The sequence below is a fragment of the Cherax quadricarinatus genome, chromosome 14 (assembly GCF_038502225.1).
Source record: "Cherax quadricarinatus isolate ZL_2023a chromosome 14, ASM3850222v1, whole genome shotgun sequence".
NCBI lineage: Eukaryota > Metazoa > Arthropoda > Malacostraca > Decapoda > Parastacidae > Cherax > Cherax quadricarinatus.
In genome coordinates, this window is record NC_091305.1 from 32995799 (window position 1) to 33011877 (window position 16079).

Here is a 16079-nt window from a genome sequence, read left to right on the forward strand (position 1 = left end):
CTATATAATTTGAGGCCCAACACTAGCATGTCAGTACTGCTGCATCACTCAGCAGAAGGCAACATACTCATGTTTCTTAACGAATATAACACAACTCTCCAGTAAAGTGCCTAAAGACAAGTGTCCTTACTAGGGAAAGTTCACCGGCTAATATTATTATAATTATTATTATCATATTCATGGGAGAAGCGCTAAACCCGTATGGGTCATACAGCCCCCTTGGGAATGGGAGACAATCAGATTCAATCTTAGGAAAGAGAGGATAGCTTTAATGTTATTTTTTTTTCTTTTTTTAACTCAGAACGTCTCACCGGCATCAAGACGCCTCCTCCTCCCTAGAAGTTTCTCCGCCGAACACGAAGATTACTTTATATCCAACATATTTAACATTGTGGCTCACCAGGTGGCGTTAATAGTTAATAAACACACCTTCGTGTATATATCAGCGCTGTGCTTTACTATGTCCTAGTTTGACTTACACTCATTTATATTATTATTATAATCAAAAAGAAGCGCTAAGCCACAAGGGCTATACAGCGACACTCATTTATAGATAAATCATTTTTATGTTCAGTATATATTATATATGCATTCTTTATAAAGGCTAAGAATAAACTCAAACCCAATATACATATTTTATTTAACATATAAGATCTAGACATTATGCATTTAATATAATTAAAATGTCTTGTGTAGACTAAATGCACCACATGGAAAATAATGTGTGAATACCTGAGGAAACTTTAGACAATGTTACTAATTATGGTCAAGGACGGACCGAAACGTTGTTTAAAGTTCCCTGTAGAAGTGGGTGATTCATGCATAAATAATACTGTTTAAATGGCCTAAGACTAGTAAATTTCTCAATATGATTACAAATAAAATATCATGGGATTATAGCTTAGTCAACCTCCTCGATAGTTGGTCCTGGTCGACTGGAGGTATTGGAAGCGGTTGGTCCTTGACCTGCTTGTCCATAACCTCCAGAGCCATAAATTTTGGCAGTCAAAGGTTTCCACTGGTCTTCTAGAGTCTTGGCTTTGAACTCATACTCTTCCTTGTTTGCCAACTGGTTGTCGTCAATCCAGGAGAGTGTTTCCTCCACTTTCTTGGAGATATTCTTTTTCTCTTCCTCCGTTAGTTTACTGGAGACACCTTCTTCATGCAGGCTGTTCTTCAGGCCGAGACACAGAGACTCCAGACGATTCTTACTCTCGATTCTCTCTCGCTGACGACCGTCTTCCTCGGAATATTTCTCTGCTTCATGAACCATTCTCTCAATTTCTTCCTTGCTGAGACGGCCCTTATCGTTAGTGATAGTGATCTTGTTTTGTTTGCCTGTCGACTTGTCAATGGCAGACACATTAAGGATACCGTTGGCATCGATGTCAAAAGTGACCTCTATCTGAGGGACTCCTCTTGGGGCAGGGGGAATACCCGAGAGATCAAACTTACCCAGCAGATTGTTATCCTCGGTCATAGCACGTTCGCCTTCATAAACTTGGATAAGGACACCCGGCTGGTTGTCTGCATATGTTGTGAAGATCTGAGAATGCTTGGTGGGGATGGTAGTGTTGCGTTTGATGAGAGCAGTCATGACGCCTCCGGCTGTCTCAATACCCAAAGACAAAGGTGCCACATCCAGAAGCAGCAGATCCTTGACTCCATCCGACTGGTCACCCGTAAGGATGGCACCCTGAACAGCAGCACCATAGGCCACCGCCTCGTCGGGGTTGATGGATTTATTAAGGTCTTTGCCATTAAAGAAATCTTGCAGCATCTTCTGCACTTTGGGGATACGAGTAGATCCACCCACCAGCACAATATCGTGAATTTGACTCTTGTCCATCTTGGCGTCCCTCAGAGCCTTTTCTACAGGAAGCAATGTGTTGCGGAACAGATCTGAACACAACTCCTCAAACCTAGCTCGAGTAATGGACGAGTAGAAGTCGATGCCCTCATGTAGTGAGTCAATCTCCACGTTGGCTTGTGTGGAGGACGAGAGAGTTCGTTTAGCTCGTTCACAAGCCGTTCTCAAGCGTCGCAGTGCACGTTTATTGCTGCTCAAATCTTTCTTGTATTTCCTCTGAAACTCTTGTATAAAGTGGTTGACCATACGGTTGTCAAAATCTTCGCCACCGAGATGAGTATCTCCAGCCGTGGACTTAACCTCAAATATACCATCGTCGATGCTCAAAACGGACACATCAAATGTTCCACCGCCCAGATCAAAGATGAGTACGTTACGTTCTCTTGAGCTTCCTGCGACCACTTTCTTGTCAAGGCCATAGGCAATTGCTGCTGCTGTGGGTTCGTTGATGATGCGCAGAACATTGAGTCCAGCGATGGCACCAGCATCTTTGGTGGCCTGGCGCTGCGAGTCATTGAAGTAAGCAGGCACTGTGATGACAGCATCCTTCACTTTCTGGCCCAGGTACGCCTCTGCTGTCTCCTTCATCTTGGTCAACACCATGGACGAGATCTCCTCTGGGTTGAAGCTCTTGCTCTCTCCCTTATATTCAACTCGTATCTTGGGTTTACCATTGTCGTTGACTACCTCAAAAGGCCAGTGTTTCTTGTCAGTCTGAACAGTGGGGTCATTAAACTTACGACCAATCAGTCGTTTTGCATCAAAAATTGTATTATTGGGATTGAGGGCTTCTTGGTTTTTAGCTGCATCACCAATGAGTCGTTCTGTGTCAGTGAAAGCGACATAGGATGGAGTGGTTCTGTTGCCCTGGTCGTTGGCGATGATTTCCACTTTGCCCTGCTGGAACACTCCTACACAGGAGTAAGTAGTGCCCAGGTCGATACCAATTGACAGAGCTGGTGGCATTGTATTTACTGCGTCTTCTTAAGAAGAATCAACACAGAAAGCTGTATAATTAGTGGGCTGAGTGGTGCGTCACACACTGGTATGTAATGACACTTGTTGCTACTGTGTTGTGCCACTGGTGCTGGTGTTGTTGGCTTGTCTGTCTGGAGGCGGCGGCGGCCGCTGCTTATATGAAGCGGCGGTCAATATTCTCGTCTTGACTAGAACATTCTACCGTTTTCTTTTACTAATTCTGCTCTATTGAAACATAGAAAATTGTAATATTTTCCTACCACGGATAACTTGTCGAAAATTACTGCTGAACTTATTTAAATACTAAAGATAAAATGAAAATATTTAAATGTATGCATCCCTAAGTATAAACACATATTTATCCCTCAGTGTTATTTACTATAAACAAGGAAAAATAATTCACCAGTCTCAAGTTATATATTTAAGGATACATAGCACATCAGTTTCGTTCATTATTATATATTATATATAGCGGGTTGGGAATATATTAAGTTTGACTATATGATTCATAAATTATAGAGACAAATCCTTATTATAACAATATTATATGAAATACATTGATACTATATTGAGGAAAACAAGTGAGCGAAGTAAAACCATTAATTCACCTAGGAACTTCTGGAAGAATCCAGTTTAATGGGGTTTAAAACCTGTTAACTACACGAGAGTCATATAGGCTATGTGAGGTATGCTCATCATTAGACAATACATTAATCACTGTCATATACATTATAGCAAAATCTCAATGTATATACACTGGATATAAGTCACTATGAATTTTTTGAGTTATCCTAGGTAGCTTACACATATGCTGCTGTTGATGTGTACCTGTACCTGCACTGTTACTAGTTCCAGTATAATTCATTCATATAACCACTGATAAGCCCAAATATACAATTACCACTAGTACCACTACATCAATATGTTACTGCAATAAGTATTTTATTGCATTAATTTACGTATTTCGGCAAAAATTTTCGCAGGCTGTTACTGTTGTCCGCCCTCTCTACCACCCTCACAAAAAGCCAGATCTGACATTAAATTAATAATTATAGTATTAAAACCAGCGACTCTGGTAAATTAAAGTTGTGGACTGTACTGTATGTGTTAATTGCCATTAACACTTACCATTTAATTACATAAGAACATAAGAAAGGAGGAACACTGCAGGAGGCCTGTTGGCCCATACTAGGCAGGTTCTTTACAATTCATCCCACTAACAAAACATTTGCCCAACCCAATTTTCAATGCCACCCAAGAAATAAGCTCTGATGTGAAAGTCCCACTCAAATCCAACCCCTCCCACTCATGTACTTATCCAACCTAAATTTGAAACTACCCAAAGTCCCAGCCTCAATAACCCAACTAGGTAGACTGTTCCACTCATCTACTACCCTATTTCCAAACCAATACTTTCCTATGTCCTTTCTAAATCTAAACTTATCTAATTTAAATCCATTACTGCGGGTTCTCTCTTGGAGAGACATCCTCAAGACCTTATTAATATCCCCTTTATTAATACCTATCTTCCACTTATACACTTCGATCAGGTCTCCCCTCATTCTTCGTCTAACAAGTGAATGTAACTTAAGAGTCTTCAATCTTTCTTCATAAGGAAGATTTCTAATGCTATGTATTAATTTAGTCATCCTATGCTGAATGTTTTCTAACGAATTTATGTCCATTCTGTAATATGGAGACCAGAACTGAGCTGCATAATCTAGGTGAGGCCTTACTAATGATGTATAAAGCTGCAGTATGACCTCTGGACTTCTGTTGCTTAAACTTCTTGATATAAATCCCAGTAATCTATTTGCCTTATTACGTACGCTTAGGCATTGCTGTCTTGGTTTAAGGTTGCTGCTCACCATAACCCCCAAGTCCTTTTCGCAATCTGTATGGATAAGTTCTACATCATTTAACTTATAAGTACTAGGGTTATGGGCACTCCCAAGCTTCAGAACCTTGCATTTATCTACATTGAACTGCATCTGCCACTTTTCTGACCAAGAATCTACGTTTGAATCAATTATCCTACCTATCTTTGTGTCATCGGCGAATTTGCTCATATCACTAGTAATTCCCTCATCAAGATCATTGATATATATTACAAACAACAACGGGCCCAAGACTTATCCCTGTGGAACGCCACTTGTTACAGATCCCCACTCGGATTTAACCCCATTTATGGACACTCTCTGCTTCCTGTCAGTGAGCCATGACTCGATCCACGAGAGCACTTTTCCCCCAATGCCATGAGCTGCCACTTTCTTTAACAGTCTATGGTGCGGAACTCTATCAAAAGCCTTACTAAAATCTAAGTAAATAATATGAAATTCTTTATCGTGGTCAACAGCCTCAAAAGCTTTACTGAAGAAAGTTAATAAATTACTTAGACAAGACCGGCCTCTTATGAATCCATGCTGAGTATCATTAATCAAGCTATGCTTATCGAGATGGCTTCTTATAATCTCAGCTATAATTGACTCTAGTAATTTGCCTACAATTGAGGTCAGGCTTATTGGGCGGTAATTTGACGGTAACGACTTGTTCCCTGTTTTAAAAATAGGAATTACATTAGCCATCTTCCACATATCAGACACTACACCTGTTTGAAGAGATAAATTAAAAATATTAGTTAATGGTTCACAGAGTTCCATTTTGCATTCCTTAAGAACCCTTGAAAAAACCTCATCAGGACCTGACGACTTATTTTGCTTCAGTCTGTCTATCTGCTTCACAACCATTTCACTAGTGACTGTGATGTTACATAATTTATCTTCTTCAAGCCCACTATAAAAATTAATTACTGGAATATTGTTAGTGTCTTCCTGTGTAAAAACTGAGAGAAAATAATTATTAAAAATCGAGCACATTTCATTCTCTTTGTCAGTAAGGTGCTCATACTATAGATGGATGACACCACAACACCTGCCTAACACCTACACCCTACACTGGCCAGCTAGAGATCTAAATGCAAGGACAATGGTGTACTTCCCTGTGTGAGTGATGGTATAAGATAAGATTTTCTTCGGATTTTTAACCACAGAGGGTTAGCCACCCAGGATAACCCATTTATACATAATTCTTGAGGTTCTGCAACTTTCCAGTCCCAATTCTTCAGCAGGGGATATTAACACAGGTTCCTATTACAAATTCAAACCGAACCCCCCCTCCACCGAGTTTGGCTCGGAAGATGCTGGATCATTAGCAGAATCTCCCACGACAACAGTGTTCACAAATTACAAATGGCGTCTCTCTCGGCGTCACTCTGCAGCTCTTCTACACACCCTAGTCGAAATTTCTTGAAAGGGTCAAATCAGCATCATATTTTAATACACAATTATTATAAATAACAAAAAGGCACAATACCGTGACTGGAACAATACACAAATAACCCGCACATAAAAGAGAGAAGCTTACGACGACGTTTCGGTCCGACTTGGACCATTGACAAAGTCACACTAACAGATCAGATCAGATCAGATCGGACTCACAGGTAAGGACCCACGAGGGGCGAGGGGCAAGTGGGGACAGTGCGAAGAATAGACGGTGAGAGGAATGTCTTGAGTTGAAGAGAGAAGAGTCAGGACTAGACCCAACTGCTAAGCCTGGATAAACAATAACGAAGACGACATAAAAGACAACAGGGACTCTGCGGGTGCTGACTGCAACTGACTGGAAGCACTTCAACTTGCAATGACTGGATATGGTTCAGGGACACGTTGTTGCAAAGGCGACGCAAAACGCACATCGCAAGCACTTCAGCCCTAAAAACGCACAAAGACACAGCTATACGGCAATGGCACTTTTAAGTTATTTGAATTTTTAAGCAAAAGTCAGATAATTTATGTGTATTGTGGTGGAGGTGCCGGATTATTCAATGATTGAAAAAGATTTACATCATTGTAAGGACGTCTGAGAGTATCAGCTAAGTATGTAGTCCAGTAGTCATGATATGTTTCAAGTCTGTCAAGTTGTTTGTCACTAAGTGTCTTCCAGTATACGTTCAAAGCTGGTGTGTTTGTCGTGAGGTGGAGAGATTCACTGGTGGCAAATTCGTCCCACCTCACTCCCAACACCCAACGTAATGCACGATTCTGGATACGTTGAAATTTTTGTGCGTTTGTCTTGGCGATTAACGTCAGAGCGAGTGGAAAGTAAGAGAGTAGAGGACGAATGAGTGCTTTGTAAAGATGTAGTTTTGTCTTGGGACTGGCTCCTCGCAGCTTATATAACCTTGAGAGTGCAGTTCCCGCCAGTATGGTCTTTGTAGTAATGTGAGATTTTAAGTTCAGTGTGTGGTCGAGGGTAATACCAAGGACAACTGTCGTGAAGGAGCGTGGGATGGGGGTACAGGAGGTGCTTGTTTTGAGTTCGACAGGAGTGGGGACATCACGCATTCTATGGAAGTAAGTGATTTTTGACTTATTTGGGTTGGTTTTGATGCGCCATAATAATTCCCAGGCGGTAATCCTGTCGACCTCTCTTTGTGTTCTGCGTGCAAGGAAACGAAAGTTTTCATGTGTTGTGAGTTGAGTGATGTCGTCTGCGTAAGAAAGAGTAATTGTGTTTGGGTAAAGAGGTTCAGGTAAATCATTCGTGTAGAGTATATATAGGGTGGGAGATAGGACAGAGCCTTGGGGTACACCCGCTTTTAATGTGAAATAGTCAGAATAATGATCTCTGAACCGTATACGCATCGTTCGGCCATCTAAAAAGTGACATAATAATTTCATCATATTTCTAGTTAAGTCAAAGGAAGTGCAAAGTTTGTATTTTAATCCTTCATGCCAAACAGTGTCAAAAGCTTTCTCTACATCTTTGGCGACAAGGGCGGAAGTACAGTTCTGGGCTTTATTGATACGTACATAGTTCAGGATTATATTCAAAACGTCTTGGGTAGATCGTTTTTGTCGGAAACCGAATTGTCTTTCAGTAAGCAAGTTATGTGTCTCTAGGTGAGTCCTGAGTCGCATATTTACAAGTCGTTCAAAGGTCTTACCCAAAATTTCAAGGAGGCTAATTGGTCTACAGTTCTTGGGGTCAGTCAAGTCTTTCCCAGGTTTTGGTATGAGACATGCAATTGCAGATTTAAAGAATGGGGGGAAATAGCCAGATGCAACAGAGGCATTAAAGAGGTCAGTGACACTAACACTAACAGAGGTGAAGCAGGACGGCTATATATAGGCAGGAAGAGGTGGTAGTAGTAGTAGTAGTAGTAGTAGTAGTAGTAGTAGTAGCATTTATAAATGCTGAATTTAGGAAAGTCCAAAATTTTCCAGAGTATATATATATATATATATATATATATATATATATATATATATATATATATATATATATATATATATATATATATATATATATATATATATATATATATATATATACATGTATATATATATCGGGAAGATGGAGGGTATATTTTGAGGAATTGTTAAATATTGATGAAGATAGGGAAGTTAAGACACATGTGCAACATCTGGGTATCTTTATTGTAGACGTTTCGCCATCCAGTGGCTTTATCAATACAAATTATAGGACATAATTAGAAGACAGTAGAACTATATACAAAAGATTAGATAATCAGTCCCTCAGCCTTGGAGTTGTTGAGAGCATCGTGGTGGTGGAGAATCTAGAGCAAAGGTAAGGAGACTGGCGGTTATATAGGCATCAGTGGATAGGGATGTGTAGCAGACGAGGGCATAGTCACTGGTAGGCGGGATTCCCCAGTGGAAGTAGGTCCTACCCAAAGGGATGGGTTAGTTGTAGTAGCCGTGAAGAAGGTCTTGTAGATGTCCTCTGAACCAAAATTCCATGACGTTGCAGTGTCTGACAAGTTGTACATGAAAGGCATGAAATACCGACAATATGAAAGTTAAGACACATGTGCAACATCTGAATATCCCCACTCAGCTTTTTTCCCTCATCAATTCTATGGTTAACCTCATCCTTCATAAACCCATCCGCTGACACGTCAACTCCCAAATATCTGAAAACATTCACTTCTTCCATACTCCTTCTCTCCAATGTGATATCCAATTTTTCTTTATCTAAATCATTTGATGCCCTTATCATCTTACTGTTTTCACTTTCAACTTTCTACCTTTACACACACTCCCAAACTCGTCCACTAACCTTTGCAACTTTTCTTTAGAATCACCCATAAGCACAGTATCATCAGCAAAAAGTAACTGTGTCAACTCCCATTTTGTATTTGATTCCCCATAATTTAATCCCACCCCTCTCCTGAACACCCTAGCATTTACTTATTTTATGACTTTACTAAATCCGTAAATGCAATGAAAACTTTCCTGCCTTTATCTAAATACTGTTTACATATATGCTTCAATGTAAACACCTGAGCTACACATTCCCTACCCACTCTAAAGCCTCCTTGATCATCTGCGGTCTTACTCTCTGTCTTACCTCTAATTCTTTCAATAATAACCTTAGTGTACACTTTACCTGGTATACTCAGTAAACCTATTCCCCTATAATTTTTACAATCTCTTTTGTCCCCCTTCCATATATATATATATATATATATATATATATATATATATATATATATATATATATATATATATATATATATATATATATATATATATATATATATATATATATATATATATATATATATATATATATATATATATATATATATATATATATATATATATATGTCGTGCTGAATATGTAAAACTGGTCAATTAGCAAGAACTCACTTAAAATTAAGTCCTTTTTAAAAATTTCTCTTATACGTTTAAAGATATATTTTTTTTCATTAATGTTAATGTAAAAATTTATAATTTTGCACCAAAAGAATCTTAGAAAACTTACCTAACCTTATTATAACAATCGCAATTTATTTTAGCCTAATCCTACTAAATATATTTTAAAAAAGTTTACAGTAATTTAATGCTAAACAAACACAATGAAATATATGTTTTTCGTTAGGTTTAGAATGATTTTGGCGAAATTATTGCATACATAAATTTTAGCTTGTTCTATATGGCAAGATGAGCGTTGCTATTTAAGCCAAGATCGCAAGTTCTGCCTATTCGGCACGACACACACGCACACACATACACACACACACACACACACGTATATGAAATACACACGCACACACACACACACACACATACATATATATTTATATATATATATATATATATATATATATATATATATATATTTATATATATATATATATATATATATATATATATATATATATATATATATATATATATATATATATACATAATATATATATATATATATATATATATATATATATATATATATATATATATATATATATATATATATATATATATATATATATATATATATATTATATATATGTATATATATATAGGGGGTGGTAGGAAAAAATTCTCAAACAGCTTCAGGGAGAATATGTATATATATATAGGGGGTGGTAGGAGAAAAATTTTCAAACAGCTTCAGGGAGAATCTTGAGTTTTCCCTGAAGCAAGTTTATTTTTTTCTCTGAGGATGAGGGTTCCCATGACAGTTCTAGAGGTGGTACCTCCCTATATATATATATATATATATATATATATATATATATATATATATATATATATATATATATATATATATATATATATATATATATATATATATATATATATATATATATATATATATATATATAGAATGTTTTTATGTATGTATGCATGTATACTATAAACGTCATGTCATAATAACAAAGACAGCTTTTAACGCTTTTAAAAACAAGCTAATGTATGTATACTCAAAGATTCTCTTTATTATCCTAACAAATGTTTGTATTAAAATTATTATTACAAATTATACTGTAGAGGAAAGTTTCCTTGACAGTTACACAATTACTGAAGTGAGACTAGAGAGTCACTCTCCTCCCTCTCGGCACCTTCCACTGCAACACAATAATTTTAGCCTAGGACTAATCGATGCCTGTTTTAGCCTTGATATAATTATACGAGTTACTCCAGTCGTTTAAAGTTGTATAAAAAATATTAAAAATCACTTTGGTTTACATATTTTGGCATTTCTTGAATATTAATGAGGAAGTTGTGTTTAAATTCTTGGATTATTTTTTTTTATTCAAACACATAATGTCGCAGTATACGAGTATATTTTTGCTGATAAATCTTACATTTTCTTAGTAATATTTAATAAGCATATATCTGTATGTGAACCAAGATTTATTATTATCATAGGGGAGCGCTAAAACCGTAGGGATTATGCATCTCCTGCGAGTGAGGGACGACAGATCCAATTCCCTAGATCAAGAGCTCTTCAACAGCATCAAGGAACTTCTTTGGAGGGGATGTGCACTCGGAGATGTGTGACCCTCACTTAAGGTTTACACTAATCCCCTTTATTTGCGATTAAAACATTCTTGAATGGTGGTGAACAGATTTCATGCAGTCTTAACGATCCCCTTGTGTCCATAGGTTTTTAATTCCAATTATTTAACTTCGCCTTGGTCTATGTCAACTGGTGGAGCTAAGTCGTAACCGAAGCCAACCAAATAAGCTCGTGACTGCTTATTTGGTTGGTTGATTGGTTATTAGTTTTAAAGCCTATTGACTACACTGAAGTAATTAATACTTCACATAACTTGCTAAACACCTGTCAGGATCCTTTATAATATCCAATATAGGGATTAAGGTAAACTCTCAAGTGTATACACACTTTAATACACACTCATCTAAGTGTATACACTGTTGCTCTCAGCTCAAGCACGACTACTGGAGCCTAACTTATAGGCCTTGCTTCCAGAAGACTGGTGTTGATTCTAGATAACTGCGTAGCGCGGAGCTACCACCTAGCCTGGCGCTGGCGCGGTGACGAGAAGGTGAAGCATTTTTTGTATTTGGAGGCGAATGTCTAGTTGAAGCTATAGCCACTGAGGACTGTAACTGTGGAATGTCCAATTACTCTCTGAACTAATTCCAGGTCCAAGAAAGAGATGGGATTATGACTGAAATACGATGCAACTGACAGGAAAAGACTACAACATGTATTGATCCATTTGAACTCTGACGACCACCCTCTTACTCTTGTAAACATAGTTTCTGGACGTACATGTTCAGAAGGGTTGGATGTAGTTTATGTTGTAAGTGTGGGGAATACAGCACGTGCATGAATATTAGGCAAACCGGCCTGAGGTTTGTCGTGTCGCCTTAGCGGCTACTTTCTTATGCACCCGCAGGTCATTCTGTTAGCGGTAGTAAAAAAAAAAAAATTACAGAGCTGGGCATCGTTACATCACAAAAAAAGTATATTTCAGTCATTTCATATCCTACAATTTCTTCATATAGCTAAAGAAACATAATACAATATGAAGTGTCAGTCTGGAAAGCATTTACAGTAGTGGGTATATTAACTGGGGCAGCGATGATATAAGACATTTATTTGGAAAATTAATGTTTATTTGAAAAACACATAACGATATGACAGAAAACTTTTTAATAAATATAACTACTCAATGCTTTTATGAACACTGCTACACGCGTTGGCATAGAACCAACCAACGGTGAACACATTTTGGCAAGTTCTTCGTCGTGGCACCAGGTCCTAATAACAGCAGTAATTAACTTCTCCACAGCTGAACAGTCCTATTTCGCGATCCTGTGTTTGGTTATTGCCCAGTTCAGATCAGGAGAGTTTCTAGGCCAATTTAAAACACTTAGCCCACTCTTTTCGAAGAAGGGCAGCTTTTTTCTGGAAGTGTAGCATGAAGTAAGATCCAGCAGAAAAAATGCCTTCTCCATTAGGAAAAATCTCTCCACAATGGGAAGCAAATGAACTGCCATATATACCTTGTATTTATCACTGTTCATTGTTCCCTCAACAATAGCAAGTCGTCCAGGGTCTTTAGCAGTAAAACTACCCCCAAAACATCTATTTTATTTACGTGTTTTGGCGCTTGTTGAATGGTTCGCTTTTGCTCCGTCTTACTACCACTGATCTGTACTCATTCATCTATCGTCCATCCCATATGGATGAGTGCCCAGTACAGCCGTTTTTTCTTCATAGCAGCATTCAATAATTATTTCTTGACCGGCTTTCTAGCAGTTCTGCCAACTTCAAGTAGCCTTCGTCAAACAGCTGAAGAATAAATATCTACGCCAGCTGAAGCCAAATCTCTCTTTAGATCTTTGCACGTTTTCCTGGGCTCCTTCACACTATTTATTATGATAAACTTGTCATCGTGAGGTATTGTCTTGTGTTTTCTTTCACATATTCCTCGAAGCAGCGCTCTACAATCACCAGTGTCGTCAGCTCTGTTCAGAATCAGACCAACAACTGACTTTTCTAGGTTCAAATTTTCGGCGATCTGTAAAACTAAAATCAGCAATTTTTCTAAGAGATACAATACTTGCACGCTTCCTATGTGCCACGTTCATCATGAATTTCAACAGCAATCATGAACTGAAGGGAAGAATTTGGCGAAACCACATTCATGGAGGATGCTTAAACAAATTACCTTACAGAACAACTGATGTTGTAAAATTGGTCATTCATGAAGCAGACGCAAATGTGGATATAGTCTCAAGATCTCAGATATCTTTAACTGTGATGTTAGCATGGAGGTGTCTCTGAAAGGTTGGATGTTCGGACACTTTAAGACATAATTAATGTTCCAGTGTTGCCCTTGTTTCTGTCCACACATTTTGCATTTTATATTGTTGGCATCTCTATATAAACCGTAATGTCAGAGAGACTTACAGCCTAGCCTGATACTAACAATAACACCATTTTGCATTCTACTGATCTTGTTACTTTCTCCATACTTATGCTGAACTTGACACATTTCATTATTTGTAGATGAATGGTTCAGAGAACATATTAGACACATTTCTTGCTATTGAGGAAACGTTTCGCTGGCTTCATCAGTCCATACATAGGAGAAACTTGAAGAACAGGAGGAGAATGAGGTAATTTCAACCTTGAGTCGATGTGTTCAGTTCAATCTTGATGGACTGAAACATCGACTCAAGGTTGAGGGACTGATTACCTCATTCTCCTCCTGTTCTTCAAGTTTCTCCTATGTATGCTGATGAAGCTGTGTGGCGAAACGTTTCCTCAATAAAGATATTGCACATGTTTTTATCAACATCATCTGATTTGCTAGTTCCTATGTATTTGTGTTGTTTTCCTTTCTTCAAATAGAATCCACAAAAGCTTAACTGTAATCCATTTTTAAATCATCTGCGTATTTCTGTGCCTAGTTTCATGCACAAACATGCTACATTCAGGTCTCAGGTTATTTAGAGCAAGTAATGAAGAGAGCCAATTACAATTAAACTGTCCCTGGTCGTAGTTTCCACAAGCTTGAGAGTAACATATATGACTAACAGTTCAGTTTGTAAAATGGAAGCCTATTTATTAATTAATTTGTATTATTGTACCATCAAGCGGGTTTACATCAGGTTAACATATGCACGGTAGTTAAGATTTTATTCTACCACAGTTCCGAGAGATTTAAGTCTGTTTTGATATTGCTAGTTAATTTTTATCATGGCTGTGAGCGTACATAAAACAATGATACCTAAACATTCATAAGAAGACATCATCAATAGGCTTGTTGTTAACCCTTAAGTCGAGTCATTGAAAAGTCAGGACACTGACCTATATATGAGTTCAAACCTCGCTGTGCCTGCAGGTATGGGCAGTCATCATGTAGACACCAAGCTGGAAGGATACGCTTAGGAAATGCTGCCAGCTGACATGACTTATTCTACCTAATAAACACCCAGCAGAACAATTGTTTATTTTTCCAGATCGCGCTCACAACGTTTCAAGCCCCAGTCCACAACAATGATAATATTGTACTGGTTATTACAGCTGTATTATATGTACTACATTCTTAATTGTGATGCATCCAGCACTGTCCCTTGCTGTGCTGCATCCAGACCTGTCCCTTGCAGTGCTGCATCCAGACCTGTCCCTTGCTGTGCTGCATCCAGACCTGTCCCTTGCTGTGCTGCATCCAGACCTGTCCCTTGCTGTGCTGCATCCAGACCTGTCCCTTGCTGTGCTGCATCCAGCACTGTCCCTTGCTGTGCTGCATCCAGACCTGTCCCTTGCTGTGCTGCATCCAGACCTGTCCCTTGCTGTGCTGCATCCAGACCTGTCCCTTGCTGTGCTGCATCCAGACCTGTCCCTTGCTGTGCTGCATCCAGACCTGTCCCTTGCTGTGCTGCATCCAGACCTGTCCCTTGCTGTGCTGCATCCAGACCTGTCCCTTGCTGTGCTGCATCCAGCACTGCCCCTTGCTGTACTGCATCCAGCAGTGTCCCTTGTTGTGCTGCATCCAGCACTGTCCCTTGCTGTGCTGCATCCAGCACTGTCCCTTGTGCTGCATCCAGACCTGTCCCTTGCTGTGCTGCATCCAGCACTGTCCCTTGCTGTGCTGCATCCAGCACTGTCACTTGTTGTGCTGCATCCAGCACTGCCCGTTGCTGTGCTGCATCCAGCACTGCCCCTTACTGTGATGCATCCAGCACTGTCCCTTGTTGTGCTGCATCCAGCACTGCCCCTTGCTGTGCTGCATCCAGACCTGTCCCTTGCTGTGCTGCATCCAGCACTGTCCCTTGCTGTGATGCATCCAGCACTGTCCTTTGTTGTGCTGCATCCAGCACTGTCCCTTGCTGTGCTGCATCCAGCACTGCCCCTTGCTGTGCTGCATCCAGCACTGTCCCTTGTGCTGCATCCAGCACTGTCCCTTGCTGTGATGCATCCAGCACTGTCCCTTGTTGTGCTGCATCCAGCACTGCCCCTTGCTGTGCTGCATCCAGACCTGTCCCTTGCTGTGCTGCATCCAGCACTGTCCCTTGCTGTGATGCATCCAGCACTGTCCTTTGTTGTGCTGCATCCAGCACTGTCCCTTGCTGTGCTGCATCCAGCACTGCCCCTTGCTGTGCTGCATCCAGCACTGTCCCTTGTGCTGCATCCAGCACTGTCCCTTGCTGTGATGCATCCAGCACTGTCCCTTGCTGTGATGCATCCAGCACTGTCCTTTGTTGTGCTGCATCCAGCACTGTCCCTTGTTGTGCTGCATCCAGCACTGTCCCTTGCTGTGCTGCATCCAGCACTGTACCTTGCTGTGCTGCATCCAGCCCTGTACCTTGCTGTGCTGCATCCAGCACTGTACCTTGTTGTGCTGCATCCAGCACTGTACCTTGTTGTGCTGCAT

General features: G+C 39.5%; 1 protein-coding gene across 1 annotated transcript; it reads right to left on the bottom strand.

The window, feature by feature from the left end:
• Nucleotides 1–621: 621 nt before the first annotated feature.
• Nucleotides 622–2989, bottom strand: LOC128695030 (heat shock 70 kDa protein). Its single transcript, XM_053785425.2, has one exon. The coding sequence runs from the start codon at nt 2834–2836 to the stop codon at nt 902–904; it is 1935 nt and encodes a 644-aa protein (XP_053641400.2). The 5' UTR covers nt 2837–2989; the 3' UTR covers nt 622–901.
• Nucleotides 2990–16079: the final 13090 nt, after the last annotated feature.

Bases quoted from the DNA above. Each gene is read 5' to 3' on its own strand.
- LOC128695030 (XM_053785425.2), bottom strand. From the start codon at position 2,836: ATGCCACCAGCTCTGTCAATTGGTATCGACCTGGGCACTACTTACTCC.